Raw genomic sequence first — 21,700 nt, 5'->3', positions numbered from 1 at the left:
GGAGTCCTATACCCATTGACTTTCACCTTCGATGACAAGGAAACGTACTTTAGGGACTGGTCAGTTTCTTCGGCATGGAGGACCCTTTTTTACTTTGGTGGTGGGAGGGTCGCCTTTTTTGAAATGCTCAATAGAGGGATCAGTATATTTTGAATTACAACACGGGCTCATACTTGCCTTAAAATATATTGTACCAGCCATGAATCCATAATTCAGTTGCATTTTTCGGTGTTCTTTGGGCACGTAACTTTAATATGTCAAAACATATATATCAGAGATATCTCCATATTTGTATATCAAAAGTTTGTTTTGAAAAGCATCATACCAACTACAAATTTCATCATTCAGTCACAATTTTTCGCCAGGCCCATAACTGTAATACATCAGAGATATATATTAGTGATATGCCAAACTTTTCAGTCGTGTCAAAACTCTTGATGATAGCAAGCACTTACAAAAGTCTGTAAACTTGTTCACAAAAGTCTGTAGATATAAACTTGTTCAGTGGTCAAAAATTTGGCGCTTAGATTTGAATGCCAGCAAATGTAAGGTACTTACCATCACCTTAAAAAAGAAACCTATTAAGTTTAATTACCACGTGGATAATTGTTGGCTCGATCATTTTTCTCACATTAAGGATTTGGGTATCATTTTTGATTCAAAACTCACTTTTGTTCATCACATTGACTCTATTGTAGGTAAAGCCAATCTCATAATTGGTCTCATTAAATGCAATTTTAATTTGGTTACTCACGTTGCTGTCCTGCAACACCTGTTTATTACTGTGGTGCGTCCAATTTTAGAATATAATATTTTCAATTCAATTTCGGAGAGTCAGCCAAACCGTACTGAATCAATTCAGAAATGTTTTCTTATATATTTACATCATAAACAGGGATGTCACAGTGACTTTTAATTTTGGTGTAATTGTGACTATAACTTGCTCTGTAATCTTTTTAAAATTCAACCTTTGTTCTTACGTGGGAAACTATTTGATTGTATGTTTGTGCGTAAATGCCTTTTATCTTCTTATGACTCTACAGATTGTACAGGTTTTTAATGGTCTATGCGTGCCTAGATACTCTGCTATAAATAGACCTCTATTTCCTTGCATTTTTTCTCATTTAATTTTGCAAAATATCGGCGAGTACCTCAATATTTCAAGATAACTCTTTCTTCCCAATCGTTTCCTGGAGTTTCAGAGTCATATGAACGAAAATGAGTGAAAGTTTTAGACCGGAAAATCGGACGTCGGCCATAGGTTCAATGTTTACAGTACAATCAGAAGTTTATGTGGAGGAAATAACTAACAAACACTGTTCATGATGCCCGCCCTCTAGAGGCAGACCTTCCTATATGAAGTACCACATTTGATGCTTGTGGAAAGCTTGACCACACAAAGGAGCATTTTAACTTTTAGAAAATGACAAATTGAATAAGAAGGTATTCTGAAAATGTCAAAAACTGAGGAAAATGCGCAAATATTCAAAATAAACAGGTTAACTGACTGGTCAGCTATATAAAAACAATGAAAATGTTTATGATCTAAAGTTTTTGAGATGCGCACATTTTAACAAATACAGAAATTATTAACATTATAAATATGAGACCAAACTATTTTTTCAGGGATGGGACAGGTTGGAAATGAGGGGTGAGAGACAAAGGCACTCCTATTGCTGCATGTGGATGCAGCCACACCATTTCATTTACAGCATACTTATTCACTGTGTTGTGTTCAAGTTCCATATTGTACTGACTGTCATACAAGGATAACATAAGCAAAGCAAATCAAATTAGAAAAGGATCAATGCTGTTGTGTGGATTTTGCTGAACACGGCTGATTTTAATATTTCGCCCTATATATTTGGTATCCAGCAAAGGCATATTTTGATGTAAAGTCAAAATTAACACTACATTTTGCTGACAATATATGTTACCGTTTCTGCATGAACTTTTCTTTTATAAGTTATAGTACAGTAGTACTTCGAACAGATTAACAATTATCGTGATGTCAACCCATAATTTTACATCACAAAGACTGTAATTCTGCCAATTTTTTTTTATTTTTCAGTCATTTTATAAATTTTGCACTGCACAAGATGATTGAACAAATTGCAATGTTGAATTTGTAAAGTCAAAGAATAAAAATCCTTTGGTCTCAGATTAAATTATTTTTTGAAAAGAAATTTACTCTTAAACACTTTTAGCATATATTCTTTACACGGTCATGTATTTCAAGGAAAATGTGCCTGTTAAAAACAGTAATTTCTTCACTTTCAATTTTTTTCAATACTATGACAATTATCAGCCATGAGGTTTTACAAACACAAGACCAGATAAGCGTTTTTCATCATTTCCACAGGACTCTTTGGAAAATACCGGTACATTTAATTTACAGATGCCAGGTTGTGTATTTCACTTGCACTCAGGTCAGTAGGGAAGTGCGTCATTACTATTTTGGACTGTTAATTCTTATTTCTGAATTATTTAACTTTTTTCCACATTGAACTATCTTTAGGCAGTTTATACTGTAGCTTAGAATTTTTTTGATTGATGTATTTAATCATCTTTTGGGTTCTTTGGGTCCATATCCCACCTCATGCCCCTACATCATCAACTATTTACCAACAACTCCATGCCAACAACCAATATCCTGACCTGGCCACACATTAGAGAAGGTACAGCGTCATTGACGGTATTTTTTTGTTTTCTTGTCTGTAAGTGGCTGCCTGATGGCGCTGTTGATGAGCAAATAAAAAAAAAAATTGATGTTTTGCAAATAATAATAATAATAATAATAATAAAATAATAATATTTTATTGCTTGCATGTAAATATATGATTTACATCACATTTATGACAATAAAAGTGTGATAAAAAAATAAATTCAAATTTTTCTTCAATAAAGATAAAGTATTACAGTATAATAATAGTAGCTAATAATAAATCTGCAAGTTGTTCATTAGAAGATAACTCTTGTTTTGTTATTAGAGAAATAAATTGATTTTCAGTTGTATCATTTGGGAAATTGATTTTACTGAAAAAGTTCTTTCGTTTGACTTAGTATTCCTGACAGACTAATAAAAAGTGTGTTTCATCTTCACTACTGTTGGTATTATACTGATTGCAGTATCTTTCAGTAATTGGAGTTTTTGGAACAGTGTGTCTCCCTTTTTCAATTGCTAGATCATGATTGCTAATGTGAAGTTTGGTGAATAATTTTCTTTTCTCATCTTGTAACTGTGTAAGTAGGGTTCTAATCTAAAATTATGTTTTATTTTGGCGTACATTCTTAGTTTACTATTTTCATCAGTGATCAAATTTTTCCAAAAGACTTCATTATTGTTTGTTAAATTTGTTTTCATTAATCCAGTTATAACTTTGTGGTGTTTAAGTGATGGAGCTTTATCAAGGAGAAAGTCCATTCCACTTTCTTTACTTAGAGCACTTAAACAGTTAAACCAGAATCTATTGTTAGTGTTGTTTACTATTTGCTCCAGAAAAGCTTCTTTAGCAAGATTACAATGTTGAAGTTGTACGATATGAAGCCATTGTTTAACAATATTAAGTTTGATCTCAAGTAGAAGTGGGAATTGTCCTAGTTCACCCCTCACAGCAGCATTACAAGCTTGTCTATTACACTGTAAAATGTTCTTTCAAAATTTGAGGTGAGTTTTTTCAATTGCTGATTTATCCCACTTCTTGTAATCCATGAAATCTTGTCCCCAAATCGCTGAGCCATACAGTAAAACAGGTTTAATGAAAACATTTAAAAGATGTAGGGAAAATTTTATCTTTCTGTTGTGCAATAAAACCCTTCTTAAACTATACAAAGATTTTGCTGCGTTATCAGCCAAATTTGTAATTGTGTCACTGAAACTACCATTTGATTTAATTGTCAGTCCTAAGTATGTATAGCTCTTAACAGATTTGATGCATGTACTACTATAGTTAAATAAGTGTTTATCTACCAAAGGAGATTTACTAAAATTCATTGCTTGGGTTTTCTGTAAATTAACATCAAGTTTCCAATTAGAGCAAAATGTGTGTAGTGTATTTAACTCTCTCTGCAAACCTTCTTTTGAAGTAGAGATTAAGACAAGGTCATCAGCGTAAAATAATGAGTTAACTGGGGTATTATTCAACACTGGTGGTTCAGTATTTACTTTGTCTAGATTTGTTTTTAAGTCATTGACATATAAATTGAACAGACTAGGACTTAGAACACAGCCCATGTTTTACTCCTTTTTCAACTTTCAGGCTGGGCGAGACAAAATTATTTGTTTTGATGTGTATTTTTGTGTTGGTGTACATGTGTTTTATAAGTCTGTATAATTTGCCATTAATGTTATTTTTGAGAAGTTTATGAAAAAGACCAACTCTCCATACCGAGTCGAAGGCATCAGCAAAGTCAACAAAACAAACATAAATATCTGTTTGGAAATCTGTTTTGCAAAGTGTACTACCTATCATGAAATCTGCACTCAATATGAAAAGCATGACAAATTCATGATCCTCAGCTGTTTTCTATATTAGAAATCAGTATGAGAAAGCAACATTCACAAATAGATAAAGAGGAATTCCGTAATATTGTGAGTTTTAAAGACAAGGTACCTATCTAAATATATATTCTAACACTATCAAATCTCCCAAGCAGCAGCTTCACCCAATTATGTGTGTAACGTTTGCTTTTGTAACTAACCCCCCCCCCCCCCCCCCCAAGTGTGTTGTTTATGTTATAAAGGGAATATTATTATTATCTTAAATGGGGCTGAATACAACACAATTGATATAACATCATGGTTGGGGTATTAAGGTCAACTTTATTGCAGTTGACTGAAATGAAATGTAACCAACTTTTGCAAACAACAATAAACTAGAAGAGAAATACAAAACTTGCAAAGTTCTGGATAAAAAAAGAAAATATTGCTCAGGATGTAAACTGTCCACTCTACCACGTATAGCAAGTGATGACTAGGACCATGAGGTAGCCTCGTCCAAGGGTAACAGTGGAGGCATAACCTCTCTCCGGGCTATTTAACAGTATAAACAGGCTGTTACTGTGCACATGATGATTACTAATATTTTGCAATACACTGATACAGTGACATATTTTAGAAAGAAAAAAATGACAAGATGTTTTTCGTTCTCATTGATACAACCATTTTCATTCCTTTCACAGGTTTTCAAGTAAAAGGTGTTTTTTCCATGAGTAAAATTATGGTTAACAAAAGACAGTTTTTGTCATTATTAGGAGTGCTTTTATGGTTTCAAAGGTCCTCTTATACATTGTGCAAATCCGATTTGGCGACAACTTCAAAAAATAGCACTTTTACGACCTTTTTGATTTACTGCCAGTTTTATATTAGTGATTGACATCCATTTATGTACATGTTCCAGACACTTCGTACCAAAACCAGTTCGCCCCACACAACTTCGCCCCAAAACCATTTCGTACCAAACCCACCTCGTCTTAAGTACTACTTCGTCCAACGCCACTTCGCCCAAAGTACCACCTCATACTAAAACCACTTTGCCCCAGTATAATACCATCGTAATACTACCAACTCGTCCTAAAACAATGATACCACGATGTATACTGACATAACGTTGTTTTTACCTGCAACTTGGAAGCATTAATGTGTCAGGACATTTTGTCCACCATGAACCATTTATTCTTGCATGAAACCATAACCGGTACGGTACATTAGTAAAAAGAAAAAATGCAAACTACTAAATGCTACAACTCACTGGTGCCGTGCGCGGAATTGCACAATGTCATTTTCTTGAAATGTGTAGACCTTGGATGATAAAAAGGTGATGAAAACTCTGAGGGCAGTGGTCGGTTATAACTTTACCGGTTGGCGATAAGTTCGGGGCGAATTGGTGTTGTTTTAAGGATTTGGGGCGATGTGATTTTTGGGATGAAGAGATTTTGGTACGAGGTGGTTTGGTGTGAAATGGTATGAGACGAGATGGTAAGGTGCGAAGTGGTTTTGGTGCGAAGTGTCTGGGAACCTTATGTACAACAGTTCTGGACATCTAGTAATGCATAGAAAAAATGAAATCCATTCACAGCTCATTCGAAATACTGTATTCAAACTTTAAAATTAAAAATTAGAAATTCCTATATTACAAATTTCACTTTTCGTTTTACCTTTGTCTCAGAGGTCCCTTGCCCTTAAATGATGCAGTGAAATTTAAAACCATTGCTACAAATTTTTACAAGTTGCTACATGAGAAATGTCCTTATTTGCATCCACTCTCCAACTATCAACACAAAGTTCAACAGTTGATAGAGCAATATGGCTTTGTTGGTAAATTTACCTCTGAAGGCAATGGAAAAAGCAATAAACTTTTCAGAAGATTTTGTCAATTAAATGCAGGTAAGTCTCAAATTCATGAAATGCTAGACATTCTGAAACATGCCCAAGGTTATGGTATGAGATATGTGTACACTCAGAAATCAAAGATGGGACAGTGATCATTGCACTGCATTCTTTTCGGCGAGTCCCAAAACCCGGACTGAGACAAGTCGAGACGAGACCAAAAGACCTCCTATCTTACTGATAGAAAAGTTACGTTTTTTTGCACATAAGGCAGCATCTGTATCAATGCCATGGGGAAAAAAGGACGTTGTTCCACTTCTGTCTTAGTTAGTCAAAGAAGTGATATCCCACTCCTACCATCGACTTATGCTTGTTCATTTTCGTACATTCTTGTCAGTGGTTACATAGCTCTCTGAATCTGAATCTTAATATGAGGCTGCCTCGATCAGATTCCACACACATAACATACATGTTACCGATGTACCGATGTAGTATCGGTAATGTAGAAAAATGGTGCAGAGTCACTGTAATAAAATTAAACGTATGAGCTCTCAGTTTACTTTCCTATAATGTGTTTATAAATGGTGAATCTAATTTCTAAACATAGGGCCAAAGTCCCTTAAGCTACTATAGACATGGATACAAAATTAAGTATTTCCTGACTGTATGAAATTATCTCACTAAGGTCATCCTAGGGACATGTAAACCAAATATTAAAGCTGTCTGACCAGCGGTTTTGAAAAAACAAGTGACTCAACAGTTGACAGAGCTCTGCTGTGTTATGTAGAGAATAACCTTTTGTGACACATGTATTGATGAAGAAGGTGGATATCTTTGATAGCTCATTTCAGGATGGCCTGACCAAAACTGGAAAAAATTCCGTAAAAATACAGATTTGCATATTTCATCAGACTATATTAGTCAATAATAGCAAATAAACGAGAGTTAATTACATTCTAATTAAAGTAAACAAGACTTGCTTAAATCAAGATTTACGTCATAAAAAAACAGCATATCTGTCAGGTTATAAAGAATCTTGAGCTGGTTATCTTTTAATATCAGTATTTTCATCCTATTAACCAAGCACATTTTAACTTTCAAATTAACATTGTAAGTAAGTTCTGTTGAATAAGTCGAGACTGTACATACTCAGAGAAAGCACACTGAAGAGACAAATGTTTGAAACTTAAGAAGTTCAAGGTCATCAAAAGCATTATAAGGAATCATGTTACACTTTCATTGCACTGTTTACACAGATTGCATAATTGCTATAAATAGCACATGAGGAATCTTACAGCCCAGCTTTACCATAAAAACCCTATCACTTTGACCACTCTTTTAATTGACCACTCTATTTTTTTCCTCAAAAAGTAATCTTATTTTATCCTTACCAAGTCATCCATAAATGGAAATTAGAACTTTCTCTATCTGTATTTATTTGACCACCCTATCATGACAAACTATTATGAGCAATTTCTTTTAGATAACATAAATGGTGGTTCAGAATATATCAAAGTTGGGATTCAGGAAAGTTGCCTTTACATGTTTTAATCCTCCAAGATGGTAAGCATTTCACTATGAACTGTCAAAAAAAGTTGAACTTTCTGATAATTCCACACTAAAATTATTTTGGCTTTGATGATTTCCTAATTAATTCAATTATTTAAAATCATATTAATTATTTTATTCTGGGTGAATTGATAGGGTTTATACAGTACAAGAATTACATACAATGTAAGTCACACTTTGACCAAAAATGACAAAAAATTTCCTTAAAAATACACATTTGCATATTTCATCACAATTTGAACAAATCTAAGTTGGGTTATCCCTAGGGACCTGTATACCAAATAACAAAGCTGTCTGACCAGCGGTTATGAAGAAGAAGATTTTTTACCAAAAACACCTTTTTTGGCATTAATTTGCCTATTTTCAACAATATCAAAAAATTAAAAAAATAGTTTCTCAAAATCATATTTTTCATCTACACAACTAATATCAAATCAGTAAGTACTGCGGTTCTCAAGATATTTGAGTGGACGGACGCCTCACAAACGGACATACATACATACATACATACATACATAAAGACTGACGCCAGACGCCGGACGGATACCCATCCCAATAGCTTCTATAGACTATAGTCTATAGTAGCTAAAAAATGATTACTTAAATCTCCTGTATGTATGTTTCTAATACAAGGTTACCTATTTTGAATTCACAGTAGATATCATAGTAGAATCTGAATCTGGCACTTATCGCTTAGGCCAAAATGCTGACGTGGTGTCGCAGTTCACGTTCACATGTTTCGAGCTCGCCTTGAACTCAAGTTGAAAAACCTCAACAAATCTTTTTTCAGTTGTTCCAATCGTTGATTGTGCTATCTCTTGCTTTGTGCATCGATCTTTGACACTCTCAACAAACTCCAAGCTTTCTGTGGTATTGTATTATGATGTATTTACAACGCCTGGCATGTGGGGTCATTATGGTCTTGCCTCGACTCGTCTCGGTCCGGGTTTTGGGACTCGCCATTCTTTTCTGTGACAGTGAAATTAGTGAGGATCAGTATGTGCTGTTTTTGATTTTAAAGTGAGAATTGCATCAGACTACAGAGTTAAAACTTCAGACAAAGAGTAGGCTGAACAGCATTTAATAGGGCTATTCACTCAACTTTAGACATTTACTCTAGTGTTGCTTTTCCACTTAATAACTAGACTGCCAAGAGTCAATTCTAGCTTCTATGTGAGTCATATAAAATACCTACATGGTTGCAGTGTTTGATATTTTCATGTACATATAGGGCTCGAAATTACCTTTTTTCCCAGGTAGTCCAATTGGGCTACCATTTTCTGAAGTTGGTAGCTAGCCCAGTGACAATGTCTGGTAGCCCATGAATGAATGAAGAATTTTTTGTAAAGGATATTCTTATTAATTGTGTCCATGGGGACTTATAGGTTTGGTCATGTCCTTGTGTACGTGCGTGCGTGTGTCCGTTCTCGCAGATATCTCAGAGATGCCAGGAGCGATTTCATTCAAAGTTGGTACAAGGATTACTCCTTGTGTTGTAAATATGCACGTCAATTTGTTTTGTGATACGATCCAATATGGCTGCGTGGCGGCCATTTTATGACAATTTTTCATGTATGGAGCCATAACCCAGGCACATCTCAACCAATTTTATTGTAATAAAATGACTGGGTGGCGGCCATTATGTTACGATTTTTTCATGTCCGCAGCCATAATTCAGACATGTATCAACCGATTTTATTCAAAGTTGTTACAAGGATATTGACGTATTGTAACATGATCCGTAATAGACATGCAAGTCAATTGGTTTCACAATCGGATGCAATATGGCTGCCTGATGGCCATTTAGTTATGTTTTTTTTATGTACAGAGCCATAGCTCAGACATATTTCCACTGATATAATTCAAAGTTGGCACAAGGACTTTGACCTACGTCATACACATCAATTTGTTTTTAAGACATGTGGTAGTATTATGTCAATCATTGAATTTTTGTAATATAGGCTGATATGTCAAGAAATACTGCATCAAATTTCTTGAAAGTTGTTACAGATGTTAAGGTCACATTTGGTTTAACAATGAATAAAGACATTTAGGCCGCGTTCAAAAAAAATGGTGGGGGGGGGGGGGCTGGAGGAATCGCGATTGAAATCTTATTTTTTTTCAGATCCCCCCCTCAATACCCTCAAAAATTTTCAAATCCCCCCTCAATACCCTCAAAAATTTTCAAGCCCCCCCCCAAATTACCATATAGCCGCTTATTTATTAGGAATGCACGCAGAGTAAAAAAAAACATAATGTGTGGTTCTGCACGCAAATGTTCAACAGGTTGAACAGCAGGTTGTAGAGCCATATACCTAGGGCAAGTTCTTAAATTGATTTTTTTTTAAATGCATCAGTGAACTTTTTGGATTTCTCAGTCTAAGCCGACTTGAGTTTATCCAACTCTGGCCAATTCAATGGCACCAGCTGAAAAGCACACAAAATGACAATCATGAGAGAGTATGAAAATTGTGTATTCCTATCTACGTTTTGTGAAAAAATGAGCACAGTGACCTACCGAATTTTTTTTTTCAAAAGTACAAGACATATACAACTTAGATGCCACTTATGAAATGTTTTACAAAATTGACAATACTGGAAGGTTAAAATATTCCATGATATTAATGTTTTAATCTCAGAAATTTTGGGTGCACGTGTAATAATGGCAAACTTGATAACAAATAAAAGATTCCATTTAGTCAAGCATTTTTCCATTTAAATGAGAGTCTTTACTGTTCAAAGTTTTTCTTTTGTGTTTATTGTACGATGAGATGTGAAAATTTATTCACTGCATGAACTTAACTAGTTTTATATATTGATTTTAAGTGATTTTCAAGAAAAATGGACTTTTCATCGTACATTTGTATAAAATCAAGCATCGTGATCCCATCTTTTTTCTCTAATATTTGATTGTTCTCATATGCCAGAATTCAAAAATCCATGGTAACTGTTAGTTCCCTAGTCTTCTATGTGTTGCTCTCTGGCTGGATCCTGTGTACAAGTAGATGTATGTATCACTGTCGATTGAGTGTCCTATGACCGAAACTCTTCTTAAACTACATCAGAGTCAGAGCTACATGTATCACTGTCACTGCCAGTATGTGGTAGCAGGGCAGTAGTTGTATTAACTTTTTATTTTGACAATATTTTTGTTCAGTTTATACAATTGTGTTCTTGCCCAGCTTTCCAGTATTCATCTTGCCAACACAGCCTACGTGTACCGTGCATTTGCATCATTCAATTATCACCAATATTTAGACAAACGGCTTTGTTGACAAACTGAACATTGTCTTTTTCAGCAGCATGCTGTAGAGAGACACCAAGAAACTGTGTTTGATACATTGCATAGAAATATTGAAAAATTATCAACAGTTGTAGCTCCTGCCCCATTACAAGGCCAACTTGCTCTACGAAAATTTAATGGCATTCATACATTTTTAGACTTTTTCGACATAAAATATGACAAAACGGTTCTAGATTTTGTTTATATAATTATTACTAACATTCGAACCATTGGACAACATCAAAATGTTGGGAGTCAAAATATTTTTAGGTCCCCCCTATAGGCAGAGCAAAACTTTCAAGTCCCCCCCTCAAATACCCCAAAAATTTTTGAATCCTCCCCCTGAATTCCTCCAGCCCCCCCCCCCCCTTCACCACTTTTTTTGAATGCGGCCTATCAGTGTCGATCATGGTAATTAATTTGTAATTGCATTGAACTTTCCTAATTAGAGTGATGTCCACTAATACTGCATCAATTTTGATGAAACTTGGTACAGATGTTGATCTCATAGTGTTTTAAATACAATTCAATGACACTTAGCAGTATCGTTTAAATTTATTGCTAATTTGCATTTACAAAATGGATTTTTGTTTTTAGGGTGAATGTCCAGAAGCACTGCATCAAACTTTATGAATCATGGTATGGGCGATAATCTGTCAGTGTTATGATAGGACGCCAAAATGTTTTGTAACATCTGTCAATTAATTACTAATGGACTTATTTAATGACCGTTTGTAATTAGGGTGGTAGCCTACATTGGTTCTATATTTTCACCACCATGGAACTCATTTTTGGCCATTAAGCCCCATCTGTATCGCAGTATTTTTAATCACAGACCTAATTAATGAACAGGACTCTATTTTCTCCGAGGACTTTTAATTAAAGGACCCATTAACAAGGGGGGACTGTGTCATTATGATGACTTGTTTATATTTAGACAATAAAAGATTTTTTTTTCATGATTCTATTCAGGAAGTGAATTTTCTAGTCATTTGATATCAATACCCGCAGATATCCCTAGGAGAACGGTGACGCCTCAAAGTTTGACGACCTATTCCCACATACACAGAGCTTATATGCAAATTTTGATGTTCGCCATGACACTTCACTCAGCACATTAACATAACATGGCTATAAATATAAGTTGGCTATGAATTTCAGGATGACACCTTGGTGCAGTCACGTTCCTAATACTTTCGTGGCAATTTTGGCAATATTTCTCCACCATAGTTCACTTTCATGGGATGATCTTGTACACTATGGAAAGCGTAATTTGTGGATGGCCCGACAGCTTTTACTTTGCAGTTTGAATAATTTTTGTTAATTGTGATTGATACATTGTGATTAAATAACTATGAAAATGGATTTTCATTGGCCATCATTTCCTGAGCCTGTCATCCAAGTACATCAGTTCAGATAATGATATTTTATTGAAAGTTTGTCGCAACAAATTCGACTGCACAGTCACCTTTCAATTCGCAAACAAAGTCATAGTCTGTCCCTTCTATGTCCAGCTGCGTTGAATGTATGAGCGTCGGTCATCTCACAGATGTCGCCCACTAAGTAATTTCGTGTCCCAGGCTCTGGTAGTCTGTGCGGGCTTAGCCATTCATGGGTTTTGGTAGCCCCAGGGAGAAGTTGGTAGTCTGTGGACACAGGACTACCGCTAATTTCGAGCCCTGATAGATGAATTCGACAAGAAAATCATCAAAGACAGGAAGCAAAACAAATAATTACTTTGGCCAAAATGTCAAAAGTTAGAGTTACTGGCCATCAATATGTGATGAGTAGCCTAAAGTTTGCAATAGAATTTTCTACATACATTCATGAAAGATTCTCACAAGTTGTAAAATGAACTCATGGTAAAGATTTCATGAGCATGCTACATGTATTTGCATGCTATTTCTTGTGTACGTTTCCATGTTCTCAGAAATGTCAATCACAAACTGTAAATTTGATGTTTATATAGGACTGTATTTACCTGTTGTCGTGATGAATAGTTTGCCAGAGCATTTAATGTGAAACGCTCAACGCATATTGTGTACATCGCACTGTGGGGAAGTAACTATTATCAGTCACACTACAATGAATGTTTACATGTTAAAAGCAGTAGTACATGCACTTGCAGCCATGCAACATACATTCCCATGTTTCATCCTCACTATCATCTGCGCTATCTGTTTGTCTATCTCTTCTGCCCTGCTGCCCTTTCCTGACTCATTCCTTTCTAAGCTAACGGCATACTGGCCACGTCTGCATTTCTACCTCGCCCTTTCTGTTTCGGCATGAACATTCGGAATCGTATGGTAGTTGGGTTTCGATTTCGAATGTTGTCAGTATGCTTTTCCGACATTCGAATTTCGGGTAACCGGAGAAGTCGGCCAGTTGCGAACTCGGCCAGCGCCGGTGCCGACCAACTCGGCCAGTGGGAGAAGTCGGCCAGGAGAAGTCGGCCACTCGCAGCAAAGCAATATTATTGCATACGCATTCTCTTCACAGTTGAATATGCCAAACAAGTTTAACTTTTTACTACCATAGTTTTTGTTATTTTGTCCGTTTAATACTACTACGAACATTCAGTAAACAACTCGAAGTCGAAGAGCTCCCACGTCCACCCTGCAAATGTACGGTCTGCCTCAGTGTTTCTGCAGATCGCGCGCGTACCGTGTTAAAGTTCAGGCAAACATTATGCCTTTCTTCAGTAAAATTCATGGCTTGATGACTCTTAACTAATTTGCTTCACCATCTCCTATGACTTTTTAACGAACTTCAAGTGTAACTACGACGAAGGCTGCAAAACTCGCTACCACGATTGCGATACACCGCCATCTTTAATTTTACGTGCGTTGAAATGTGATCTGTGAAGTTTGCAAACATTACGCTCATCTTATGAATGACATTTAGATCCCTTTCGCATATAACTTTAGTAAAACTTCAAAAAAAGAAACACTATAATGGAGCATATATGCTAATTGGGTGCATACTGTACTGGCCGAGTTCGCCCACTGGCCGACTTCTCCAACTGGCCGAGTTCTCCAACTGGCCGAGTTCGCAACTGGCCGACTTCTGTTGTATTCCGAATTTCGAGAACGATCACAACGAGAATTTTTTCCGAATGGGCGAGAACGAGTGAAAATATTTTTAAGTGGGCATGGTACAACAACTTTTGTCGTTTAATCTTCAAGAATAATCAATCTAAAACACGAACAGAATGTTATGTGCCTTTTTATGCCATATGCCATATTTAACGGAAGACCTCTCACCACCGGCATCCGCAATCATATGGCGGCTGCCATCTTGGATATTGTTTACGGTTCACTCAGGTCACTGAGCATGCTCAGATTAAAAATATATTTCCCACAAACCATTGCGGATCTTCTACGTTGTAAACATAGCTTGCATAGTGCAAGTGACGCGTAGCCCGTTGTCTTTTATCTGTCTGTAAATGCTTGTCGGGAAATGGCGCTCCAACTTGATCATGACAGCTCTGAGACAGGACTCGGGCATTGTGAGTAAAACAGACTCTTATTTTGTAACTTACTAGTGTTAGTGTTACTTAATAGTGGTCTTTGGTATTGACATATCGAGTGATTTCGTGATTGGCACTGGCAGTTTAATATTTGTACTAAATTGTAGGACCGGCACACTACACATGCTATAGGCATAGGCGGCCCATACATATTGATAAGCTTATTATTGAGTTTTTCTCAGTTTTCTCTGTCACTGTCAATCCCTCTCCTTTTCTTCATGCTCTGACTGATCGTAGTAAATAAAATAAATGGCTATATAGCCTAACCTATAGCCTCTTGGCTCTTTATTCATTTTACACTCCATTACAAGGACGTATATCTCTCATACACATATGCTGTAATTGATTAGTCAACACAACTAATTATGCTAATCCGTGGACTTATCAGAGGTTGGTCAACATCGGAAAGATAGTGATGTTAATGAAAAAGGATGCTTCGTTCATACAGGCAAAAATTGAAACGTTTCAGCGACTTTATTTGTGATTTGTAAACACAGGGGATTAATAGTTTGGGTCCGCTCGTGTCCATACTCACAAAATTAAGCCATTGTTTTGATATTTAAGACGTCTTAATGCGCCCTCTCGAGTTCAAAAGGTGTGTATGGCCAAGCATACTGCATAACAAGATGGCTGAAACGAACGACGTCGTACTGGCTGTAAAGAATGTGAAAGAGGCTCCCCACCGAACTATCCAAAATGTTTTTGTGTCGAGTTTGTGTTTTATTCGTTTCTAAATTGTGTTCCTACATTCTTATCCGATTGTTTGTGTTAATAAAAATGTTTGTTTCGCCTCGCCATAAGCTTTCCTCACACAAACAAAACATTACCGTCCACACTAATCCAAACTTCCCTACAAATATCCGAGGCGAAACAAACATTTTTATTAACACAAACAATCGGATAAGAATGTAGGAACACATTTTAAAACGAATCAAACACAAACTTAATGACTCAATCGAATATTTTTGTTCCCAATTAATAAATCATATAGACAATCTCAATTCTCGGTTTATGGCAATTTTTGTCGACTGATAAAAGTCTTTTCATCTTCAACATTCCATTCTAATTTCACCTATGGTATATAATATCCTAACCTCCTGTGACTTTCCTTCTAAACGTTGATTTGCCTTGTGCACCAAAGAGATGCTGTATTTTATGCCAAACGATGAAAAAATATGTGAAGAAATAACCATGTATCAGTCAGTACGGCAGGCGAAACCCGGACGGCCATACCGATTGGAGACAGAGCAGAGTAGATCGAAACGCAAACGGGGTGTTATTATAGGAAGGCGGTGACTTATTTTACAGCTGAATAAAATGCTGTCTCTGGTTGTGTAAGTCTGTTGATCGAAATATATATTTTGTTCCCAGTTGATTAATCATGGGGGATGGCAGTCTCGATCTCCCCTTTATGGTTCGATATTTACTGACTCGTTCCCTCTCATTTTTGTCAATCAATGAAAGCATTTTCGTCTTCCATATTCAATATTACTTTGACCGATGTTATATCCTGACCTATACTGTCATTAGTTTTGACCAACGTACAAAGATATTGCCCATGCGTCCGGCTGATGAGATATTTTGCAAAACGGTGAAGAAATGGGGGCCCGGGAGACATCGATGTCAGTCTTTCCGGACTGTTTACATGTAGCTAATAGGGGATATCAAAGGAGATGAATCAGTTAGTTGAATAAAACATAACTTTTCGGACTTATTTTATGTCAATTTTGTCAATGTCGGACTTTTGATTCAAGAGAAACCAGAATCACCTACAGAGATGTCTGTATTAAACACGACAAACAATTGGGAATAGTTTGTTATGCTACTGTCGGTCTCAGTCGTGGTGTCTCTCCCATAAAATTTCGAAGCTATAGGTCTACACTGGTCGTTTCGATTCACAGGTAGCGGTACACCGATGACCAGATATTGTACTGTTCTTAAAACTAGTCTAAGCAATTTTACGACACTGCACTATTTGCCATCGTGTCTCCCCGTGAACGTCCTTGAATCTATGGACGTGACCATTGTTTTACTGCGCCCATTAGAGTGTAAACCCCTGTTCGTTACCAGCAGAATACTTTTTAAAGTTCTGTACATCAGTGTACACTGTGTGTATAAGCCCTAAACCTAGTTTAATTCAATTATGGAAAGGTATAAAAGAATAAAGGGTCGTTACAGTTGCTAAAATTGCGAGAAAAACGGCACTTTTTACTCAAATAGTCCTATTCACAAGCTCTATTGTTTTAAATCACGTCCATGGTGTGCTGTTGATTTTCATTCTTTCGTGCAATTTCATTCGCTTGAAGAAATTATCCTTTCATTTGACTGCTCTGTGGGACTCTTCTGAATATGTGTTTTGGATAAAAAGAACTCTACAGTGAAAGACATAAACTTCGACGGTGATAGGTATACAATATCGGTTCTCGACGGTGATAGGTATACAATATCGGTTCGATGTGTGAAGATATACAGATTACAAGTTATTTTAGAAGTTCTCAAAACCAGTAAAAATAATTCTGCGCGCCACTTATTGATAATTTCTTCTTGTGAACGTCCTTGAATCCGTGACCGCGACCATTGTTTTCGAAGTGTTCGACGGTGGATGATCGGTAGATTAATGAAGATATATGTTACTGAACTATCGTGTGATTGTTTATAGCATGGTTAGGTAATAGACGGTGTAGTCTGTAGAGGCGATACAGCGAAATTCCACGGCCCAAGGGAGCGTACATTGCATGGTTTCTTACAACGAACCATAGACAGAGCCGTCGGTTTCCATAGCTACTACGTGAAATCCGGCCTCACCGATGTCCCGGCCGATGTCCCTGTCCTGATTCGGAGAACAACTTTCAAGCTGCGTGTTGAGGTTCAAATGTCTGATTTTTTCATATTCAAAAGGCTTATTGATTTACAGAGAACGCCCGTCTTGTTTTTAGCTTTAACCTAGCGCAAGATGGCAATTGAAAATTCAAAGCCAAATAGCCAGTGGGAAAAAAATAGACGACTCGCTCTCACCAGCGGTCGAGGTCGCAATGAAAAAAAAATCGAAGTCTCTGAAATCGGTATCATTGCTCCGCCATGTTTATTGTTGGTTGTACGGCCAGTTTAAAGTCACAGACTTTCTTCAAGGTAAAGTTCATATAATTGCCATACCGCGAAGTTCCCTGTGCATTTCAATATGTCTATTTGGAAGCAAAAGCGCAACGGACATTCGATCGATGGTGATGAACTTTCTCCAGGGCATGACATGTCACCAGTTACGAACTTTACCGGTTTTCGATACGAAATATGCAATATATTATCAGCGTTGTTCACGTTGTGTTTTGAGTTTGATATGGAATATAACAGGAAAACACTAACAATTAGAGTGACAATAGAGACCATGCCCGATACGGAAAAATTGACATCAACTACTTGCAATGAGCAGTGACCTGAAACTTCAGACTGATATATAAATGTCGACAATATAAAACATTGAATGCCGGAGAGAGAGAGGGAGAGAGAGGTTTACGCGGTCGCGAACTGATTATACTCTTTCGGATATGACTTCGGTGTAGACGATACACAGACATCGAAAATGTACACCTACTTTCCAGATATTCGACTAATCTTATAATAAAGAGTGGAACGAATCCAAAAGTGTTGGTGGAAGTAAATCTTCAGATGTTGGTTTTCTAAAGTTAGATAATACTTACAGAAATATGGTCGTCATAGTCTTCTTTTAAAAACTATTATCTTCAACACCACGTTTCTTATGATCGGTGATGTCATTTTTTATTATTTTTACAAACTTTCAATGCATCAAACGCTATAAGACTATCTCATCTGCCTGTCAAGGAGTTACAATATATTTCCAAGGGCTGGCACACGATGTCAACTTACGTGTCGTCCGTCGAGCGGCCGGTGGCAGTCTCACAGATTGTTCCGTTTGTAATCGCGGCCACTTTGATTTTGATGTGACACCAACGTGCGTTTGAGGTTTTTTTGTTACGAAATTTGTCGACCTCACAAAATTTCACAGTCCATGCTTTGAAGCAGTCTCAACATGGCAAAAATGTCTCGCTTAAATTTCATCCTCGTCGTTCCAAATTAAATTCGACCACTAAATTATTTCGGCAGTTTTAATTTCCTATTAATTCGACGTTTTTCAAATCGTAATGAATTTTTTCTGGTCGAATTGATAGGGTTTTTGGTAGCAAGCTTATCTCTTCGTCGGACCAGTATACCGCGAGATGTAGTACTGTGTTCGGCAGCCATGGCGAAAGTGAATATTGTATATTGGTTGTTGTTTGTTTTATGTTACAAATACCTGTCGCGTGAGGGCGTTTGAAACGCTTCTGAAGCGGCTCAGTCTGTCCACACAGCGATTTGCGGATAGAGTTAATCCCTAAAACGGCTCTGGTCGGGCCGACTAAACCGTCTCAAATCTGAAACGCTTCAGAACCATTTCGGAGTGTCCACACATAACTTTCTGTGTCAGTATTGGCCCAGAACCGTTTCAGAGACGTTTCAATGGCCTGTGTATGAACGGCACAGGAGCCGTTTTAGTAACCATTCCTATCTTTCGCGATGTTGACCAACCCGTAAAATCCCTGATAAGTCCACGGATTAGCATAATTGTTTGTGTTGACTAATTAATTACAGCATGTGTGTATGAGAGATATACGTCCTTGTAATGGAGTGTAAAATAAATAAAGAGTCACAGAGGCTAGGTTATGTTATATAAACCATTTATTTTATTTATTCCGATCATTCAGATTATGAAGAAAGAAGAGAAAATGATAGAGAAAACACTGTGAAAAACTCAGTAATACTTATTGGGTTGCCTGTGCTATAGGTACTAGCCCTGCGTATGATGCTGTGTGTTCCGCTACAGCTAATCGCCCCGCTCACCACACTGGGCGATTAGCTGTAGCGGAACACACAGCATCGTACGCAGGGCTATACAGGTACGTGTGTAGTACAACTATGTACAGAGCCAGAAGCTCGAGAGTTGTTGGTCGGACGTCGGGTTTTCCATTGACCCACATATACTAGATGCTCGAGCTACTGTACTGCAGCACAGTCGTTTGGTGGGCTATTCAGCTCTGGGACTATTCGCCCCATAGACGAGTGTACAGAATCGTCCAACCCAAGTCTGGAAACAAAATGGCTATAAAAACCACGCCGTGTCACATTCCGTGTCCGATTTCACTGTGAAAATTAGCAAGTTCATCTATCATGTAACCGTCGATCGTTCCCTATCATTCTCAAAATTCATACCCAGTACTTAATTTGCTTCAAAAACGCTCGTTTCGTGTGATTTTCGGCCGAATTCGACGGACATGTCGCTAAAACATAAGCGTGAGCAACATTCCGGTCACCTCACAGTGGACGTTGGGCACCTCCACTTTACTGACGTTAGCGCCACGTACCGATGAGGGGTGACTGGAAGGTTGTTCATGCCTTATGTTTTGGCGACGTGTCTTCTGAACTCGGCCGAAAATCACACGAAAATTCATACCTGATACTTCATCTGCTTACAAAATGCTCATTTCCTGTGATTTTCCACCGAGTTCGAGAGACACCTGGCCAAAACATAAGCGTGAGCACCATTCCAGTCATCCCTCATGAGTAGGTGGCGCCAACGTCAGTAAAGTGGAGGTACCCAAGAGGTGACCGGAATGTTGCTCACCCCCAGGTTTTGGCGAGGCATCCGTCGAATTCGGCCGAAAATCACACGAAATGAGCGTTTTTGAATCAGATAAAGTATCAGGTATGAAATTTTAGAATGATAGGGAACGATCGACGGTTGCATGATAGATGAACTTGCTAATTTTCACAGTGAAATCGGACACGGAATGTGACATGGAGTGGTTTTTATAGCCATTCTGTTTCCAGACTTGGGTTGTTTCTCGCTTCTGTACACTCGTCTATGGGGCGAATAGTCCCAGAGCTGAATAGCCCACGAGGGACTGTGACTGCAGCTAAGATTTCGAGACAGAAAGAAAGGCCAGAGAAAGTCGAGTCACCTTTCATGGGGTACATGTACAATTTGATGAAATTTGGAAAATTGGTGAATAATCTCTAGCATTATACACATATTGACTGGCCATGAGGGCAACAGCATACGTCTGTAGAGTAGACTGTACCCCGAGGGACTGGGGGTCCAGACACTTCGCACCAAAACCACTTCCCCCACACCACAGGTTATCATGACGTTGCTTGGATAGTCGTTCCGAGGCGGGCGGCTGCAGGTCGCCGTTTACTCGGAAAAAAAAGAATTCGAACTACCTTACCCACAAGTCAATGCGAAGTCCAATTAAGTCAGTATGGCGTATACAGGGCAAGTGTGCGGAATCCCCAGGAAGTGATTATTGCCAAATTTCGGCACATGTAACGTTTCTAGGCCGGCCAAACATTTGAAGGTATTTGTGATAGTCGAGGATCATTTATTTGACGCCAGATTGTTTCTTTTGTTTCTTTCTGGCTGCTTGTCTGAAATCGATGTCTGACCTTTCTTTTTTTTCCAAGTAAACGGCGACCTGCGGCCGCCCCCTCGGAATGACTATCCAAGCAACGTTACGATAACCTGTGCCCCACACAACTTCGTCCCAAAACCATTTCGCACCAAAACCACCTCGTCCCAAGTACTACCCACAACAACCCACAACAATGAAACTAAGACTTCACTTAGACTACGTTTCAACAATCATCTCTCAACTACAAATGTACTCGCCACAATAAAGACACCCCTGTAGCCACCCATTTCAACTCTGATCTGCATGACATCAACGACATTACAATTTCCGCTTTAGTGCAAATATATCAGTCAGATGATAAGCTGCGTAAACAAATCTAATCACTATGGATCCAGAAACTCAATACTAATTCACCTGTTGGCTTAAACGTCCGCCCAATATTCAAATAAGTTCCCACAGCGCCCTCTCAGTCCATTTCCCGGAGGTATAAATAGCCATTCACCTGCATATCCACACGCCAGATTCCAACC

The 21,700-nt window shown here is 37.6% G+C and overlaps 1 protein-coding gene across 3 annotated transcripts in view; it reads left to right on the top strand.

Annotated features, from left to right (window-relative positions):
* The first annotated feature begins 14,541 nt into the window (after positions 1-14,541).
* Positions 14,542-21,700, top strand: part of LOC139139372 (dystrophin-like) — a 62,000-nt gene continuing 54,841 nt past the window's right edge. The window contains exons 1-2 of one of the 3 annotated variants that reach the window (XM_070708274.1): positions 14,568-14,688; positions 19,467-19,546. Coding sequence is in view for 2 of the 3 variants with exons in the window: in XM_070708272.1 (XP_070564373.1) it covers positions 14,640-14,688 (49 nt within the window). In the remaining variant the exon portion in view is untranslated. Of the gene's footprint in view, positions 14,689-19,466; positions 19,547-21,700 lie in introns of all 3 variants that reach the window. The other 2 variants (XM_070708272.1, XM_070708273.1) reach the window with 2 other exon arrangements.

This window comes from Ptychodera flava, chromosome 8 (assembly GCF_041260155.1).
Source record: "Ptychodera flava strain L36383 chromosome 8, AS_Pfla_20210202, whole genome shotgun sequence".
In the NCBI taxonomy this organism is placed as follows: domain Eukaryota; kingdom Metazoa; phylum Hemichordata; class Enteropneusta; family Ptychoderidae; genus Ptychodera; species Ptychodera flava.
The sequence above is the reverse complement of the archived record's forward strand: the minus strand, read 5'-3'. Positions and strand labels throughout refer to the sequence as shown.